Genomic DNA, 20,012 nt, shown 5'->3' on the forward strand with positions numbered 1-20,012 from the left:
CCTAGACTTACTGAATCAGAAATGAAGTTGCTGGGCTGGGGGTGCAGTGTAGTACAGCATTTGCTTAGCACCCAGGACGCCCTGGATTTGATTCTCAACACACACCCCCCACCCCCCGCCAACACACTCACAGAAATTGCCAAATGCTACAAATCAGGATGCTGTCCTATCTCAAACAGCCTATTGGTAGGCATTTATTACCCTGAGTATGAACCTTGGTGTGATTTGAATGTGTCTTCAAAACTCGAGTGTTCAAACCATAATTTCCCAGTTCATATATTGACAGTATTGGAGGCAGGGCTTTCCAGAGGCAATTAGAGCTAGATGAGATCATCAGGGCCATGCCAAGACTTCTCTTGGACTTTTCCAAACTTACCTGTTCCAGATAAATGCCCTCACCTTGAAGCTGGACCTTTTAACTGTTTGGCAAAGGATGGTAAAAGAGGACCCCTTTCAAAACTCTAACCTTGATTTTTTTCAGGTCCCACTACAATTTTCTTGACTCAGAAGCAAGTAAAATCCTCTTGGTAAAATGGTGAGGTTGTAGGTTGACATTCAAGGTAGAACTGACAACATTCTGTGGTGGACATGTGTGGAACAGATTAAAAGGGTACAGTGTTACCAAGATTTAAAATAAACAAGTTCAAAACCAAGCACAGAGATGCACATCTGTAATCCCAGCTGCTAGGAAAGCTGAAGCAGGAGGACTGCAATTTCGAGGCCAGCCTAGACAACTTAGAACCTGTCTCAAGTAAAAAACAAAAAGGACTGTGTAGCTCAGAAGTACAGCACTCCTAGGTTTAATTCCCAGTACTGTGGAAAGGGCTATCTGCTATTTCAGGCTGAGAAGGTTTTGAATGAATTTGATTTGCAGCATTTTAACAGTTCTATAAACTATGCCAGTGGCAAATGTCTCAGGAACACAATTTAGAGTTGTGGACTGAAACTTTAAAGCCTCAACAGTACTTAAAGCAGTGAGATTCACTGCTACCAGAGAGTGAATGATTATAGGAAAAGAAGGCGGCTGAGGACTGAGCCCGGAGGCAGCCAGATGATTAGAAGTTGGGAAAGTATGCTGGATGGTGAGTTGACACTTTGGCAGGCCCGCCACGTCAGTTAAGGTTTATGAACTACATTTCCCAGAATCCTGTCTGTCCTGGCTTCCGGGCTAGAAGTAGCCAATGAGGTACCGCGAGATTTGGAAGGCGGAAGTGAAGCGGAAGCCATTACTCTCGAGAGGCGATTACAGTAAGACACATGGGCAAAGGAGAGGTGTACGACTTCTCCCTTCGATCTGTTGGGGGCTCTCGGCTTCCCCGCAGCATATGGGGCCTGTCGTATGAATTTCTTATCCTTCGGCGGCAGCTTCCGAGACCTCTGCTCTCTCGGTTGTACCCCAGCCCTGTAAGCCCGGTTTTCATCACTAACCCTCCCACCCGCCGCATCCCTGAGGACCCGAGAGGCCCTGGATGCGGGGGACCAGGGGTAGAAATGAGGGGGCCGGGAGGCCAGGCAGGCACGCAGGGGGTGCGTCTTCGATGGCGGGGTGAGAGGTTGCTGATGCGGGAGCGGAAGTTGCCCGCCGTTGAGTGACGGGGGAGGTTCTGGGAACCTGGTTTAGGAATGGAGCCCTGGAGGTGGGGGCGGCCGGGCCCGCGGAGCCCGGAGCCGGGCTGAGCGGGCGGCCGGACCTGGAGACTCGGCGCTAGACAGTCGGTTTTGTTAACGTTAATGTGGGCACGCAGCTTTTCGTTGTTGTTTGCATTCAACTTGAATAGTTCCTTGTATATATTAAATCTCCGCCGCACTTACTTATTTTAGTTGTCATTCTTGTGTAAGTGGCCTACAAGTAGCATTAGAATACAGTCTCACATTCCGTTTTTTAACTTTTTGAGGGTTATACCACTCATACTGGTAATGGTTACTGATATTTTGCCTTGGATTTTGCCATCTTATTTTGTGTTGTTTAACCTTTTCCTTTTAAATACTTGAAAATTAAAAAACAGGGCATATACCCCACCCCACCCCCAAAGAAGAATGAAAGAAAAGATGTGAAAACTCACACACAGACTTAGAATTGAAAGGACAATAATGTGGATCCTCAGACGAGGCCAAGAAAGAGGTCATTTAGCCTCAGAACTTGTGTGCTCCTCCTCTTCCTCATGACTTTCTTAGTTTCTTTCCTCCTCCTCTCTGTTTTTCTTTTCTATTCTTTTCTTTCCTTCTTAGTGTACTGGCCAGAGCTCTATCACTGAAGTACTTGCCCAGCCCTTTCTGGTGGTTAATTTTATTCGAGACAGGGTCTCCAAGTTGCCCAGACTGGCTTACAACTTGTGATCCTCCTGAATAGTGTAGTGCACCTGACTCCACATGATTTTCTTTATAAATTTTATTGTTTATATATGCTTTCCCAAAAATACACTTTGTAATTTTGGTAATTATCTGTGAATAGACTCACATGCTTAAGTACTTTTCATAGATATCCTTTTTTCCATATTACTGCAAGTACACATCCATAATTTAAAGATTTCTAAATAACGTATAGGTGAAGTACTTAACTTGTAGCAGTTAGTTTTAGAAATGCCATGGCTTAAATTCGAAAATAAATTTGCCAGATTTCACAAACTGGGCTTTTGTTTTTAATTTGAGTTGAATCTATGTATTAATTTAGAAAATATTGACACTTTCAAAGGATATTTATCAACTGGATACTAGGCATTGAACACAGTGGTACTCCATCCCCAGCCCTTTGTAAAATTTTTTAAAAATTTGAGACACAGTCTAGCTAAGTTGCTGAGGCTGACCATCAACTTATATCATCCTGTTTCAGCCTCTGGAGTAGCTGGGATTATAGGCATGAGTCATAGCACCTGGCTCCTAACCATCTTCATACTCTTCATTTCTCTCTCTCTCCCCCTCCCCTCCTCCCCCCCCCCCCCCCACCTCTCTCTTCCTTTCGGAATGTTTTCTCTTCATCTCTTTTCTGTGCTGCCCTGATGTTCATTTTGTAGAACTAGTTCCTAAACTTAAGTGTCTATAGCGTCACCTGTAGAACTTGTCGAAGCGCCAGTTCTTAGGCCCATCCATCAAGTCTCAGTCAGTTTGACTGTCATATGATCTGGCTGTCAGAATTATTACATCATCCCAAGCAAGCTTGTGTGCTGGCCTACAGATCACACTCTGGGTCATGCTAGGAAACACAATTCATTTATTTGGTTGCATGTAATCTAAAGTTCTTCACTTAGGGGAGTTTGTTGTGGTCTGGTGGTGATGGTGGTGGTGGTTTTCTGTTTTGCTTTTATTTCAGTAATTGAATTTGCTCTTTTAGAAATTTAGTTTATTTATTTACAGTGCTGGGGCTTAAGCCCAGGGCCTTAAGCACATTAGGCAAGTACTCCACCTCTGAGTTATATCCATAGCCCCTCGATTACAGTTTTTTAAATTGCTAAATGCTTATTGTCAGCTCATGAGTGGTTTAAAAGGTATTATATGTCTGTATTTTGTGTTGTTTTGTTTTTCGTACCAGGAATTGAACTTGGGCACTTAACCATTGAGCCACATCCTCAGTCCTTTTTATTTTTTTATTTGGAGACAGGGTCTCACTAAGTTGCTTAGGGCCTCACTTAAGTTGCTGAGGTTGCCTTTGAACTTAATCCCCCTCCTCAGCCTCCTGAGCCCCTGTGATTACAGACCTGGGCCACCACACCTGTGTTGCTTTTTAAAAATAGGTTTGAGAGGAAGGTTTAGTCAGGGTACCTATACTGCCTGTTGGAAACAAATCTCACTCTGCCCTTCTAGCTCCTGCAACATTATATTTAGTTGGCTAAAAGCTTAAAGATTGTGCTGTATATATAAATACCAAGTTACTAATGCAGCACACTTCTTGACCGAGAAAACAACAGATATATGATGTTCTCACAATCTTTGTTGCTTTGTGTGTGTTTCCTTGCATGAGTAACACAGGTTGAAATAGTTGTAGCAAGGGCAAACAGTAGTAAAAGAATTATTGTGCCTATAGTGTTTGCATATATTAATTCTGAATATCCTGGTGCAGGATTGTAAAGTTGAATATAGAACTAAAGTTATATTGGAGGAACCACAGCCACAAAAGAGAACTTATATTGGAACCATCTGAAAGGGCAAAATTAATGTTAGCCTGTAACTAGATGGAAGAGGCAGATCTGTCATTGTGACCAGTGTGCTGGGATTGAGTTGGGGTATGGGAGGTTCCTGGGGTGCTGATTCAAGAACGCACTCACCCTTGGTGCCAACTCTGTATTCATGTGAGGCTGGAAGTGTCTTAAATTCTGTGCCCAGGCACCGTGCTTGCCTCCCCCCTACTCCTCTCCCTGAACCTCTTTAGAGTAGAGTAAGAGTTGCTGAAATGTTACAGTGGAACTGTTTTTACTGCATCATGAAAAGCTGAGGAGAAATTAAAAGACTCTAACTCTGCAATGGTAATCTCTCCATTCTCCTTTATCCATGTGATGTCATTCTGATCTTCATTGTTTTGTGTGCCTCATAGAAAACCTCTCTGAGTTCATGGACTTGCATTTCTTCCTAGATGCCTGTGCTGTACATCCAGCCCCAGGCTTCCTGCTGTGTCTCTCTTCAGGACTACCAACTTTTGATGACTCTCATTCAGCACTGATGAGCTGTGAAAGTGGTACAGTCATTAAGGTGAGAGATGACCCAGAATTTCTGCTCTGGCCTCTGGTTTGCATTATTCTGGAACATTGAAAGGGTCCCACAGGCCTGAATTTGATAATGGGTGCATTTTCTAAGCTTGAGCCTCCTGAGTCCTTTGCCCCACATGAAGGGTGGTAGATGATGGGGCTCCAGGTGCGGGACTAAGCCACATGGTTATGTCTTAGTCCCTTGGTAGCCATTATTTTCTCAGGACCTTTCAGAAGACTCCAGTCCTCAAATTTCCATAGGCTCTTCCTCTGTTCCTCCCAAGGCCTGTTACTGTCCCACAGTGAAGGCAAATGTAGATCAGTTTTCATTCATTCATTCATTCACTCCTCCCTCCTTCCATCCCTCCCTCCCTCCTTCCCTCCCCCTTTTCCTCTCTTCCCTTCTGTTCCTATCTTTTTGTGTTTTGGTTTGTTTTTTTGCATTTTAGGGACTTTAACCCAGATTTTTGTGCGTGCCAGGCAGTTGCTGTATACTGAGCTATACCCCCAGACCACTCTGAATTTTTTATAAGAGGCACTGCTCCAGCTCTGAAACTGAACACAACATTAGAAAAAGTAAAACATTCCTACCCCCTGGAGATTGTTGTCTAGTTGGGCATACAGGAAGCAAACAGAACTAAACACGAGTAAACTACATAGTATGTGCAAGAGACGTGGTAATGCTTAGTGGCCGTTCTCTGCTGGCTTACCTTTCCCAGGATCCTTGGAGTTAGCAGGGCCATATGACTTGTTCTGACTGGTGGGCTGTGAGCACGTCTGGACCAAAGTGTAGGAAACAATGCAGTTCTCCAGGCACCCCCCTTCCTGCTCATCATCCATGACCAAAATGACCAGGATTTCAGTTGGTTTAGTCAGCTTTTTTGCCCCCATCTTAGCATGAACTAGTAACGTGAGCTACACATAGACTTCTACTTTATTTTCTTTTTTGTGATGCTGGGAATTGAACCCAGGGCTTCATTGATGGCTCCGGAGGCTGAGGCAGGAAGATTACAAGTTCAAGGCCAGGCTCAGCACTTTAGCAAGGCCCTATACAATTTGACAAGACCCTATCTCAAAATAAAACATAAAAAGGACTAGGAATGTAGCCCAGTGATAAAGCACCTGTGGGTTCATTCCTACCCAATTAGGAAAAGGAATGGGGAATGTGGATGGATGAAGGCAAAGGTTTGCACTTCAGATAAAGCTGTGAGTAAATACCATGTCAGGAGACAGTTGATTGAAGATCTGAAGGAGGAGTGAGAGCCAGCACACTGAGAAGGCTGGAATAACATCGTAAACAGAAAAGCAAGTGCAAAGGTCCTGAGGTAGACTGCTTGGGTGGGCATGAGGCCCAGCAAGAAGGCTTGTGTAACAGGTGGATGAGCAATGGGGAGAGCTTGTTGTGAGGTGGCACTGGTGCATCATCAGAAGACTTTGAATAGGAATGGTGCGATATACATTTTACCAGCAAAGTTGTGACTTCCACGTAAACTAAAGGGAGATAAGGAGAGAAGCTGGGAGGCTGGGTATGGAGCTGCTGGAATGATCAAGAAGAGAAGTGTTGCCCTGGGCCACGGCAGTCATACTGGAAGGGTGAGCAGTGGCCAAGTATTTGGATACGTCTTGAAGATACAGTTAGGATTTGCTGGTGATTTGGATGGAGAGTGTAGGAAGGAATGAGAGTCTCAGGCGAGTAGGAGCACTTTGCCCCGAGCTGGTGGGAGGGCGGGGTTGCCTGAGGTGGGAGCTGGCGGTTTGTCCACCTTCAGATGTTCACTTTGGTTCCTTCTGGACATGGCAGTGGACGTGTTCAGCTGCCTTTGTCTTCTTCCTGCTCTTCTTGATTGAGGTGCCTACGACAAGTGTTCTTAGTCTGTGAAACGGTCTGTGGAACTGTCACTAGTCATTTATGGTAATGGTGTCTTAGAGTGTTCAGCAAGCACGTAGAATTCCATGACCCAGCGTTCAAATGCTCAGTGTCCAGATGGAAAAGCTGAGGCTTCATGAACCTACTGTCAGGAGGGCCCTGGTGGGCAGAACTCGGCTAACACAGAAGTGAGGTTACCAGGGGCCTCAGACCCTGGATGTCAGCACCCTAGCAGGCGTGGATTTCAGGGTGTGATGTTGTGGGATGAGTGTGGATGGGCCCGGGAGAACCCTGACCCCTATGGGCAGGGAGAGGAGGGAGGACTGGAGTGAGTCTTAAAAAGAGTGTGTGGGATGACAATCTAAGGCAAGGACCATGGCAGCCTAACACAGGGGTACTCCCAGGAATCAGGGTCATGTGTTGGAAGGTCAGGCAAAATAAGGATCAAATTTTGGTGTCAGGACCGGAGTGTGACTCAGTGGTACAGGGCTTGCCAAGCATGTGCAAAACCCTGTCTTCCATCCCCAGCACTGAGCGGGGAAAATACTCATGTCAAGGAGTTCACATACGGGGCCTACGGAGATGACATAGGTCACCTTGTCTGTACCTGTGGACTGAACCTGGTTTCCTCAGGATACTGCTTATCTTCTATCTAGGCAGATTGTGAGGATTAAATGAGATGATTCCTGCAAAGACTCATATATAGTCCATCGTAAGCCCTGTGTATGTCACTTCTAGTATTGGCAGTGATGTTGGCAAAAAAAGTGCAGGAGATGTCACCTGGAGAAGCTGCTGACTGAGCATTGACCAATGAGTGGGAAGGAGCCGAGGATGGAGACAGTGTGTGCCTCTGTGGCTGAGTCTCTGTCACCCTGTCTGGGCCTCTCCTCAGTGGTAATCTGATGTTTAATCCCAAGGGCACAGTGACTTGGAAAGGGCTTCGTAGATGAGAATCATTCACACTTGAAATTGTCTGAAAGCTTACCCGAGAAGGCTTGTGAAACCTCTTCATATCCAAAAGACAGCAGCGTCTAACCTCAGTTGACAGAGGTATGATGCTGTGGAGAAATAAATGAGTGCTGGTTAATAGCCCTGCATTTCCTGACACTGCATTAGCAGAAAAGGAAAGGAACTAATATTTGTTGGAAATACACCATCTCAGCTGGATGGTGACAGTATTGTCACCTGATTCTGTTTCGGCCTCCATAATCTCACTCAAATGGTACTGATCAGACAGACCTCCACTCTCACCACCTCAGGAAGAAGAACTCACATTTTGCAGTTCGGGAAATTGGAGCCCATTGCCCACACCACCGCTTGCTGTCTTATTTTCTGGCAAGTCTCTTAAGCTTGCTTTAAGTACCTGCTTCCAAATCTCCAGTGGTCCTTTTATTGTCAAGGTCATGCACAGCTTTTACTTGATTTATTTTTAGGTACTTTATGTATAATGAAAACTGAGTTTTAATCTTCATTCTCCAGTTCTTTGCCAGGGTATGTTTTTTCCGTTGTGATTGCTGTGGAGTGAAATGTAAGATTATTTGCTGAAAGTAAGGGTAACAGTGAGGAAAATTTCTAATTCAGAAACACTGGTGAGCTTTTCTTGGTCTCTGGGAGACTGGAAGGTGGGGTACTTGGTTTGCTTATTTAGTGTAGATGCCCCTCTGGGGCTTGTGACTTAGCTCCTATACCATCAGTGAGACTTCACTTGTGTGCACACTGGTCTTTCCAAGTACCTGCAGGGAGGAGAAGACTGACGGCTGGAATCATCAGGACTTGTCTTGCTGGATAGGGGTTATAATAGGCAGAAAGATGAAGGAATTTGGACAGAGAGATGGTTGAGTTGTTGGATTGTGGGCAGTGAGAAGAGGTGGCTTTGAGAGCGCCATGGCAGAAGCACAGGTGCCTGCAGTCTTCTCTTAAGGGCGCGGTAATAGGAGAAAGATGTGTAGGACATTTTGTCCAGAGAGCCCGTTTCTTTTTTCTTTTTCTCTTTCGGTTTTGTTTTGCCTGTTTGCCAGGGTCCTCGTGCATGCCAGGTGAGCTCTGTACCACTGAGCTATATTCCCAACCCACAAGAGGTGAGGCTGAGTCCAGTGGTGAAGGGGTCAAGGCCGTGACCCAGGGCTGTGTGTGCTGGTGTGGAGTGTGGGTGCCAGAGGCACTGGAGGTAGGAACTTGCGTCCTGGATGGAGCCATCCTCAGTGACAGGGGACCTCGATGGTGTAAGGAAGGTCAATAGCCTGAGGTCAGAGGATTCAGTGAGAGGGGCTGAGCAGTTGTGCTTGGTGACATATCGCTGGGGAGAGTGGAAGTGTATCCTACTTGAGGCCAGTCAGGGAGCTTCTGCCACATCACCCAGAGATTTTTCCTACATGAGGTAAAGTTCTAGGATTAGATAACTTGCTGCTCAGAAGAGAAAAATGCCAAAAAGCAAAACTCAGAGTTGTCCTCAGTGATCAGGAGAGACAGCCAGCCTCTGACTCCCACTTCCCTCATTACCACAGATGCCAGCTTGCAGAGTGCCGTGAAGTTGGGAGAAAGCCTCCTGTTTCCCCAGTGCCCCGCTACCTAGGAAGCTGACCCGTCCACACAGGATGGCAGCTCTTGGTTTGTCTTCCACATTTGGTAAGTTCCTGGGTCAACTCTTAGTCTTGGGCATTGAGTATAAGTGGCCCCTGCTTCATGGAGACATGGGGGACACACAGGGAGGGCTGTCAGGGGAGGACGGGCGAGCTGATGGATGCTGGGAGCCACCGGCCACTGTGTCTGATTCAGGGTCTTCGGGGGTTTGGGAGAGGGGAGAGAGAATATTTGGTTGGTGTGTGAAGAGGGTATACAGGGGGTGGGGGACCATGTACTATCCATTTGTTATTTTGATAAAATTAGAGCAAAGTAATAGCTCTACCTCTCAGAACTTCAGTTTCTTCACTCAGAAATTGAGACTATGTACAAGTTGAGCATCCCTAAGTGAAATGTTCAACATGCTCCAGATTCTGAGTCTTTGTGAATGCTAGCATGATGCCTCAAGTGGGAAAATTCCAGTCAAAGCTTAAGCACGCTAGCTGGGTGTGGTGGTGCACTCTTGTAATCCCAGCTCTGGAGCCTGAGGTTTGCAAGTTTGAGACCATCCTGGGCAACCTGGTAAGACCCTGACTCAAAATAATAAAATGGACTGGGGATGCAGCTCAGTGGTAGAGGGCTTGCCTAGCACACACTGTGTTTCATCCCCAGTACTGGAGTAGGGGCATTCAGGCACTGAAGGTGTTCTATAAAATTACCTTCAGGGTCCCTGTATGGCTTTGAAACATAAATGAATTTTGTGTTTTGATTCAATCTCCATCCCAAGATACCTCATGTATATGCAAATGTTCTAAAGCCCCTCACAATCTGAAACACATTGGGGGTATGAAATACTTGATCTGTGTGCTGCTTCTTATGGGTAGGTAGGCCTGGCACCTCTCTCTGTCTTTGAGAGGTGCAGGGCTGCTGTGGTTCACAAATGGGGTGTCTGTGTTGTTTGGGGATGTAACACTTGGGAGACACGTGATTCTCATGGAGCTTCTTTTCTCCTGTAGCTGTGTCCACCCAGGACCCTGCGTGTCTCCGAGAGTCAGAATTTCCTCTTTCTTCAAAACACCGTTCTTGTCCCCAGAATTTAGACCTGTTTGCTTGCCATGGTTTGGAGCCTGATACACCAAACAGTCTTTCTTCTCAGGTATACCAGATCTCAGGGCCCATGTGGGTGCAAATGTTTCCTATAAAGCCTCCATCATTGCACATTAAATTTTTTCAGATCCTCATTTACCCAGACAGTTGCATGATCAGGACCCAAAAAGCTAAGGAAGGGCAACTGCTTATCCTAGTACCTGGAAAATCAAAGGAAGTGATTTATGTAGGAAATGTTTCTCTGAGCATGAGTGCTGAGGCCCACCTGTGCTCAACCCTAGAGACAGGCGGGAGCAGGGGATAAAGCTAGGAGCCCTCATAGGCTCCACATGGAGAGCCACCCAATGCCTTGTAGAGTTGTGTTTGAAGCAGGGAGAGGATGAGATCCCCTCTTGGGGAAGAGACAGTGTTTGAGGACACACCAGCTGGAAATCCTGTCTTCATCTTCCTGTGAACTCTAACAGGCTAGTTTCTTACCCCAGATGTGTGTGGTGTTTCAGGAATCCGTGACTTTCCAGGATGTAGCTGTGGACTTTACTGAGAAGGAGTGGCCCCTGCTGGATTCCTCTCAGAGAAAACTGTACAAGGATGTGATGCTGGAGAACTATAGCAACCTCACTTCACTGGGTAAACCTGGCCTCGTTCCTCATTCGTTCATGCCAGAATCAGATGTTTTTGTTGAAGTACTTGCTGTGACCCAGAAACCAGGCAGGGGTTTGAAACACAACTGAAGAAGCAGAACAGCTGCCCACCCTCATGGTGTCTCCCAGAGGTTTTGAGCCCCAATTGTTTTTTTGATGTTGGAGGCTCCCGACTTTGTGTCTGAGGGTGGACACGGGCTTTTGAGATAAGAAATCCCCATTCCTTTGGAGAGAAAAGGTGTGGGTGTGGTTTGTTTGTTTTCTGTCCTCAGAGGCTTCTGCTGTGTTAGAAGTGTGGCACCGTCATCTGTTACTCTTGAGTCAGACTTGTCCACCTTCAGAACCCTGAAGATGAAAACATTGGCCCCAGTCTAATGAAAGGACTGTCCTCTGCACAGTCCTCTCTCAACACGTGCCTTTCCCTGTGAGCAGGGTATCAGGTTGGCAAACCTAGCCTCATCTCGCACTTGGAGCAAGAAGACGAGCCGAGGACAGAGGAGAGGTGCATCCAGCAAGGCACCTGTCCAGGTGAGCCAGCAGTAGGGCAAAGAGGAGTGCTTTAGACTGTCAGCTCTGGTCAGAGATTGGAGTGAGGGAGTGCGTGGGCCATTTCCTGTTCTTAGAAAAGGATCCGGGGCTGGGGAGAACGTAAAGAAAGGAGGTTTCATCAGTTCACAGAACTGGAGGCTCCTCATCCTGGTAAGCCCCTCCTGTCCCCAGCACATACACACATGCTGTGTCAGTGTGGCAGGTGGCATCTCAGTGAAGTATATTTTAGAGGGACAGATCCCATGGTGAGACAGGAAGCAGGAGACTGAGGACGGGCCAGTCTCCCTGTTTTCGTAACAGCCCACTTTGATCACAACCAGTTGGCCCAGGAGAACAGTATCACTTCCATCTGAGGTCACAACTCCTGTGACTGGATCACCTCACAGCAGGCCCTATGTCTCCTCAGAGTTCCACCTCAGAGTGACCACACTGAGGACCAGGCCTCCAGCACAAAACCTCTGGGGGACAGATGACCTCCAGACTTTAGCAGGGAAGCATATTAGATAATGTCACCTGGGGAAATTAGAAGATGCTGTTTTTTTACTGGCCATTCATTCTCACACGAATCCTTGGGTTGCTCTTCCTCTGTTTATTTAGGTGCTGGGGATCAAGGCTGGGGGCACTTTACCACCAAACCCTTTTATTTTTTATTTTGAGACAAGGTCTCACTAAGTTGCCTGGGCCTTGCTGAGTTGATGAGGCTGCTTTGAATTTGCAGTCCTCATGCCTCAGCCTCCCAAGTTGCTGAGTTTATAGGTGTGTGCCACCATGGCCAGCTTGCCCCTTTATTGTTTTGATTCGATATTTCTCTGTTGTCTCTTGTCTCATTCTCTTACACTTGCCCTTCCTGATGGTGCACTATTTGACTTACTTAAGTTTATCCTGCCTTCATTTCCAGACATCTCACATAGCCACATTTTCAAAAACCATTTTGCTATTGTGTGTCCCTTTCACGTTGCATTTCCTTGTGTACAGGTAGTATTTGCAAAGAAGCCCACCTCTTTCTGTCACCATCATTTTATTTTTTCATTAGGTTTGTATTTTGCCAATTTTTTTTCAGATTGGGACACTCCATCTAAGACCAAGTGGTCAATTCTCATGGAAGATATATTTGGGAAGGAAACATCCAGTGGTGTGACAGTGGTAAGATTTACCTGAGATCATTCTGGATCCTCCCCATTAGAGGAGCCTCAGGCAACTGTAGCTGGAAAAGCTGCCTAAGAACCAGACAGTGGCCCGCCAAGAGGAGAGGGTGGTGCAGAGGCACTGAGTAGTATCACGGCACCTGTGGGATGGTTCCAGGTGGCAGTGTAAATGACATGTAAATACCCATTTTACTGTGTAATTTAAGGAATAATGACAAGAAAAAGTATGTACATGTTCAGTACAGTTGCAATTTTTTTCTTCAAATATTTTGGGACCAGGGTTGATTGAAATCTGGATGTGGAACCCACAAATACTGAGGACCCATGGAGAAAATCCTAAATTTAGCCCCAGTCTTACTCAGAATTTTGATGGGTAAATATTTTTATAACTTGCCAGACACAGTGGCACACACCTGTAATCCCAGTAATTCTGGAGGCTGAGGTGGAAGATGGCAAGTTTGAGGCCAACCTCAGCAACTTAGCAAGGCTCTAAGCAATTTAGTGAGACCCAGTCTCAGGATAAAAAATTAGAAGAGCTAAGGATGTAGCTCAGTAGTAAAGTGCCCTTGAGTTCAATCCCTAGAACCAAGAAAAAGCAAAAAAAAAAAAAAAAAAAAAAAAAAACTCCATAACATATCTCAGATACTGAGTGTTCAGGCTCAGTTTGGTTGGTTCTGTGAGGTTTTGTTAGTATTGCTAGGGATTGATCCTCGGGGCTTGCATGTGCTGGGCAAGTACTGTTATCATTGAACTACATCCATACTCTTTTTATATTTTATTTGAGAACAGAGTCTCAGTTATCAAGGCAGATCTCAAACTTGGGATACTGCTTCCTCAGCCTCCAGAGTAGCTAACTGGGATTACAGGTGTGTATCATTGCCTGGCTCAGTTGGTTTTAAAGAGTAAACCAACTGTGCAAAATAGCTTTGTAAAAGTAGCATGTGGAGCCTTATCGTATAGCATTTGCCTTTTCTCTTGGATAGAGTTCAAATGAGGCAGGAAGAGCACATTTGCAGTGCAGATGATGGCCTCTGCAGTCATAGTGGTGAGCAATGTTCTGTGTGAATGTTAAGACTGAAAGGGGATGGGGTAGCTCAGTGGTGCGGCACGCACTTAGCATGCGTGAGGCTCTGGTTCAATCCCTAGCACCAGAAGGAAAAAGAAGGTTGTAATGTTTGTGGAGAATGCATTGTCAGCTCTCCTCTCTTCACCAACAGGAAAGAGCTCACCTTGGGGAGAGATCCACTGAATATGCCCACTTGTTTGAAGTCTTCAGCATGGGTGCTCATCTTACTCAGCAGATGGGGAGGCACCCTGGCAAGAGGCCCTACCACCGCCACAGTTGCGGGGCAGCTTTCAAGAGCAGGATGCCCCTCACCCAGCACGTGAGTGTGTATGATGGGAGGAAGATGCACGAGTGTCAGCAGTGCCAGAAGGCCTTCACCACGAGCGCCTCCCTCACCCGGCACCGGAGGATACACACAGGGGAGAAGCCCTACGGCTGCAGCGACTGCGGGAAGGCCTTCAACGACCCTTCCGCCCTCAGGAGCCATGCACGGACCCACCTCAAAGAGAAGCCCTTCGACTGTAGTCAGTGCGGGAACGCCTTCCGCACCCTCTCGGCCCTGAAGATACACATGAGGGTCCACACTGGCGAGAGACCCTACAAGTGTGACGAGTGTGGCAAGGCCTACGGCAGGAGCTGCCACCTCATTGCGCACAAGCGAACACACACTGGGGAGCGGCCCTATGAGTGTCAGGACTGTGGGAAAGCCTTCCAGCACCCCTCACACCTGAAGGAACACGTCAGGAACCACACCGGGGAGAAGCCCTATGAGTGCACACAGTGCGGCAAAGCCTTCCGCTGGAAGTCTAACTTTAATTTGCACAAGAAGAACCACATGGTGGAGAAAACCTATGAATGCAAAGAATGTGGGAAATCCTTTGGTGACCTCTTGTCACGGAGGAAACACATGAGAGTCCACATTGTGAAGAAGCCAGTGGAATGTCGCCAGTGTGGGAAGGCCTTCCGAAACCAGTCCATCCTGAAGACACACATGAATTCTCACACAGGAGAGAAGCCCTATGGGTGCGATCTCTGTGGGAAAGCCTTCAGCGCCAGCTCAAACCTCACCGCACACAGGAAGATACACACCCAAGAGAGACGCTATGAATGTGCAGCCTGTGGGAAAGTCTTTGGTGATTATCTGTCACGGAGGAGACACATGAGCATCCATCTGGTAAAGAAGCGTGTGGAGTGCCGGCAGTGTGGGAAGGCCTTCAGGAACCAGTCCACCCTGAAGACCCACATGAGAAGTCACACGGGAGAGAAGCCCTATGAGTGTGACCACTGTGGGAAGGCCTTCAGCATAGGCTCCAACCTCAACGTGCACCGGAGGATACACACCGGGGAGAAGCCCTACGAGTGCCTCGCCTGCGGGAAGGCCTTCAGCGACCACTCGTCCCTCCGGAGCCACGTGAAGACTCACCGGGGAGAGAAGCTCTTCCCGGCCTCAGTGTGGAAAAGGCTCCAGTGAGCACTCTTAGGGGACGGGAACACTCAGATCAGAAAGCAGCCTTTGGATGTGAAGGAGGCAGGAATCTCATAAGCTCCCTCCTTACAGAGCACAAGAGTTCACGGAACGTAGGAGAAATCCAGTGGGTGTGAAGCCTGTAGGAAGACAAGTTTCTTGTCGCTTTGGAGATGGGTGAGAACACATGTCTCGGGGGATGTAGCTGGTGTGGAAAAGCCTTCGGCTCCATCTAGTTTTTAAACACTTGAAAACTTAGGGGAGGGGCCCTGCTCGGCATTTACTGTCAAAATAACTTCAGCAGGCTGGACTGCGGCCTGTGTCGAGTGCTTGCCCAGCATGCCTGAGGCCCTGGGATCCATCCCACAAAAACAAGCAGACAAAACGATTTCAGCAACACTCTCTCAACTTTCTGGACACACTAGGGAGAATTTTTGTCAGTGTAGTGATGGGGGAAGTCTTTTTGTTCTTGCGCTCTATTCCTCATGAGAGAAATCACACTGAAGAGAGAAACCTGTGAAGTGAGGGTGAATGTGTGAAGTCCATGAAAGGGGTGAGCAAACTGACCAGCTGTTTTTGTGCAACTTTCATAAGCTAAGAATAGTTGTTTCATTTTTAAGGAGGATGAGTTTGTGCAGAGACTCTCTGTGGCCCTCAAAGCCTGAAGTACTTGCTATTTACAGAAAAGCTTTGCTAAGCCTTGGTCCACAGTAGTGGTCCTTGACAGGGAGCAGTTTTGTTTCCCAGGAGACATTTGGCAGCATCAGGAGACATTTTTGGTTGTTACTGGGGCAGGAGCTACTGGCATATAGTGGGAAGACTTTAGGGATGGTGCCCAAGGCCCAAGGATGGTGCACAGGAGTCCCCTGCCCCCACTTCAAAGAATAGTGTGCCCTCCAGTGCCAGTATTGCTGAGGTTGAGAATCATTGCACTTACTGCGAGCACTCAAATTAACAGATATTTCTTTTAAAAATTTTTAAATTAACGTGGTTCTTGGAAGAAATTTGTGAGAACTTAACATTGCTGATAGTCCCTGTGTATAAATGATGTCAGTCCCCTCACTTGTGCGTATGAGAATTCTCACTGGGAGAGAAGCCTGATGGTATTGTCCAGTGAATGCAGGATTGCACTTACGGTCCCTCATCTTGAAAACAGGCCCTAGCTCATGAATTTCTAGTTTTTATTTTTAAGGTGATGCTCCTTTAAATAACCATTAGGCCTCATCACAAAAAGGTTTGTATATAGTATTTTTACTGTATCTTCATTCTTGCTATGTCTAATTTTCTTCTGGGTAATTTACTTGACCAATGGCATCTTTAGAATTGTGTTACGTAGTGGATAACGTGGGTATTTTATAGTGCCCGTTACTGGTATCTGATTCCAGTGCATTGTGATCAAAGCATGAAGTCTTTATCACATGGATCCTTTGGTATGTTTGTGGCCTGCTGTCCAGCCAAGAGTGGCATAGACTTCTAGTTGCTTCCCCAGTATCCACTTCCATATCAAAAGAATCCAGATCTCAGTTAGGGGTGCTATTTTAAAAAATCTCTCAAACAGATTTTCCTGCAGTTGGTGCTGTCCACATCTCATAACCCTGGCCATTGACAAATAAGCAGAGGCCACTGTATAGGTTTCTGAGAAAAAGCTCTTGAAAAATGGTCCTCCTTACTTAGATTTTTTCCTCCACATATGGTTCCTTTCTCCCTACATCTCACCTTGCAAGGAGATCCAGCACATAGTGTTGAAAGGTCTTGTGGCTATGAGGACAAAAGCCAGTCTAAGGAGAACACTGCAGCAAAGTCACAGTGAGCAGGGCTTCCCTGTGGCCTTTTGAGTGTCTGTATTAACCCTGGGTTTCCTGGGTTTGTTACTTCCAGACCTATTTCATGAGAAAAAAATAAAACTGATTACTGGTTTATGACACTGTGAATATTTCATTATTTTTCTGTTGGCTTTATTTCTTGGTGGGAAGAGGGTTCCCAGCCCAGCTGGGTGCTCTCTGGGGCCCATATATCTGGTATTTAACAACTGCTACCTTTGTGTATGGGTATAATGTATATACTTTGAATTATTGGATATAGGTTTTTAAATTCTTTAGACCACATTTTAAAGCTATGTTTTAAATCTTTGATGTCCTTAAACATTTATTTTCTTGACTTGTTTTTTGATAGAAGTCTCTAGATGTTCCTTGGCTTACTATGCAGATACATCCTGATAAACACATCATAAAGTCTAAAAGCCCTAAATCAAACTGTTCTGTCATGGACTTCCTGTTAGTTAGTTTTCACAAAAGTTCAAGGAAACAAGTGTTGTCAGCATCTTCATTTTGCATGGGGGAATCTCAGGCTATATAGAGTTTTGGTTATTTATCCAAGGCCAGCCCATTGGCAGGTAGTAGGGCTTGGATTTGAACCATGGTATCTGACTCTTGCGTGCCTGTTTGACCGCAGACATTGGTCTGTGATACCCAGGGCCTGACTCGGGATTCTTGCCCTCTTGGTGCTTATGTTTTAGGTGGGATTGTGACATCTGACAAGTAAGAATATTGTGTATCAGATGTGGTAAATACAGTGGGAAGAAGCATTAAGCATGGTAATAGAAGGGAGCTTGGGTGGGTAAGGAAAGCTTTTCACTTAAAGGTACATTTGAACAGAGGTATACTGAGGGCATGTGACAGTGTAATCTGGGGTGAGAACTCTTGGCACTTCAAAGATGATAGATACCTGGACAAGCCTTGTTACAACAGAGGAATCAGTGTGATGAGTGGAGCAAGGTTGGGCCCTGTGATTGATAATAAGTTCAGGTCTGTACCCCAGGAACTTACCAGGAGTGTTTTGTAGGTGAACTGGAAGAAATTTTTCTTTTCATTCTCAGTGTGGCAGATAGTGGAGGGTTTTTAACAGAGCAGTGATCACTACCAAGTTTGTATTTTCAAAAGGATCACAGGGCTAAGGTACATACCAAAACCCAACTGGAAAGCCATTGCAGAATTCAAGTAAGGTGCCGTCGTGACCAGATTATTGGTGGGGTGTGGGTGACTTATTAGTGAATCAAGATGAAAAGAGCTGTGCTTTCAATTTTACTCTTGAGACAGCGATCCTCTGTATTATATCAACTTATTTTCTCTTCTGCTGATGGTACGGTTAGTTGTTTCCATTTTTCCCAGTTATGGATCATGCAGCTACAGGGTGTCTCACGCAAGACTTCTGAAGCATTACTTTCTCCAGGAATTTGAAACTGCCAGGTTGTATTAACAAATGCTAAGGTCATTTGTATGGTGGTGATAACACCTCCTGTGTTTAAAAACAGGTTTTATTGAAATATAAACATTAAGAAAGTGCTTAGTTAATGAGTGGACAGCTCAGTTAATTTTCACAAGAATATATCCATAAAACCAAGTCAAGAAAGAATGGTCAACATTGCAAAAAACCGCTCTTGCCTTCTTCAGTTAAAAACTTACGTAGTTTTCCTGTGTATTTAATCTTTCATCATAAGTGATATTTTTTTATGCCATTACATCTTCTATTCGGTTTGTGTATATGAAAACTACTGACTTTGTGTCTTAATTTTTTATAACCTGCTACTTCACTGAATTACTTTTTTCAGTTTTATCATTGCTCTTCTGAGGTTTTCCAGATATTCCAAACAGCAAATTGAGATGACTTTACTTTTGTATCTATTCTTATGTGTCTAATTGGTTTTGCTTGTCTGATTGCATTGGCCAGTGCTTCTAATGCAGAGATGGTGCACAGCTTTACCTTATTGTGGATGAAATGACCCTATTGTTTTTTCTTTTCTTATTATCTTTTAGAACTTAGGTAACTAACTATCCCACACACTCTCCACTTCATGCTCCTTATTTTTCTACCATCTCTCTGACAACCCTGTCTCAGATACTTGAGACGAGGTCTCAGGTCCCCATCAGCAGCCAGATACACCTGACATCATTACAAAGTGATGTTCCCACTCACGGGAGTCCAGGCTCCAGACTGGGGAGGCTGAGAATGGGCCTGGAGAACCAACTAGAATCTCGAGGCGTGCACGCTCCAGACCTCATTGCAGTGGACTCTGTTCATTCCCTTGTGTAGCACCTGCCAATCAGCTGAACCTACCACATGGAGAAACAGCTGCAGCTGATATAATGCATCCTAAGACTGCCCTAGTGTGTTTAAAGGGTTGGGTTTCACAGGAGCAGGACTGGACTCAGACTTTGGGACCAGATTTTTTTCTTCATATTATTATGCTCTTGCTTGGTTCTTTGGCAGGCTTCATAATCCTTCCCCGTCTTTTTCTTTTTCTTTATTTAGTGCTAGGAGTGTCCTTGGACATGCTAGGCATGTGCTCTTACCACTGGGCTACAAGCCCAGTCCCTGTAGCCTTCTGCCTTCTTCCATTCCCACATTGCCATTTTCGTGAGCTTCCTTAGTTCACTGCTTGATTTCACGATCTCATTCTGCCTCTGTAGGTGTCATTCCTCACCGGAGTTGCCAGGGGAAAGCATCACACTGCTTAATATTTTCATCCGGGGACAGAGTATGGGATTTGTAGTAGAGTGGCCCTCCCCTCCCTTGGGTTCTCAGGGAATTTTCAGCAGTTTGCCTGAAAAAGATTTGTGTATCATGCTGACTTTCTCCTTGTAAAGATCCTTGGGAGTCTATCAAGTGTGTGTCTGAGCTTGGATATGGGTTTCTTGGTCCAGAGATCCCCAGTCCTTTCAATGCTGTGAATGAGGGTGTGTTTCTTGGGAAGGCGCAAGTAGTTCATTTAATGGTAGGACATGTTGTACTCGGAGACCCTGTTGTAATGACCCATTTGTCTACCTCCTTTGTAAACAGCTGCTTTTATCAACTACATTAAAAATGCATTCTGTATTAAATTCTTGCATACACGGGGAATTAACTGATTGATTGTATTAACGGCCAGTCAGACCTGTGGG

General features: G+C 45.8%; 1 protein-coding gene across 1 annotated transcript; it reads left to right on the plus strand.

Moving 5' to 3' along the window:
• Positions 1-1,222: 1,222 nt before the first annotated feature.
• On the plus strand, positions 1,223-16,999 carry ZNF317 (zinc finger protein 317). The gene is made up of 8 exons (XM_079114545.1): positions 1,223-1,404; positions 4,565-4,680; positions 9,048-9,168; positions 10,119-10,258; positions 10,710-10,836; positions 11,283-11,378; positions 12,460-12,542; positions 13,762-16,999. Exons 3-8 carry the CDS (start codon positions 9,138-9,140, stop codon positions 15,079-15,081), a joined length of 1,797 nt encoding a protein of 598 aa, XP_078970671.1. The 5' UTR covers positions 1,223-1,404; positions 4,565-4,680; positions 9,048-9,137; the 3' UTR covers positions 15,082-16,999.
• The last annotated feature ends 3,013 nt before the right edge of the window (positions 17,000-20,012 follow it).

This window comes from Sciurus vulgaris (genome assembly GCF_902686455.1).
Source record: "Sciurus vulgaris genome assembly, chromosome: 16".
Classification (NCBI taxonomy): domain Eukaryota; kingdom Metazoa; phylum Chordata; class Mammalia; order Rodentia; family Sciuridae; genus Sciurus; species Sciurus vulgaris.

Coding starts and splice junctions, on each gene's coding strand:
- ZNF317 (XM_079114545.1), top strand. CDS start 9,138: ATGGCAGCTCTTGGTTTGTCTTCCACATTTG. Junction 11,379..12,459: donor CCAGCAAGGCACCTGTCCAG/GTGAGCCAGCAG, acceptor ATTTTTTTTCAG/ATTGGGACACTCCATCTAAG. Junction 12,543..13,761: donor CATCCAGTGGTGTGACAGTG/GTAAGATTTACC, acceptor CTTCACCAACAG/GAAAGAGCTCACCTTGGGGA.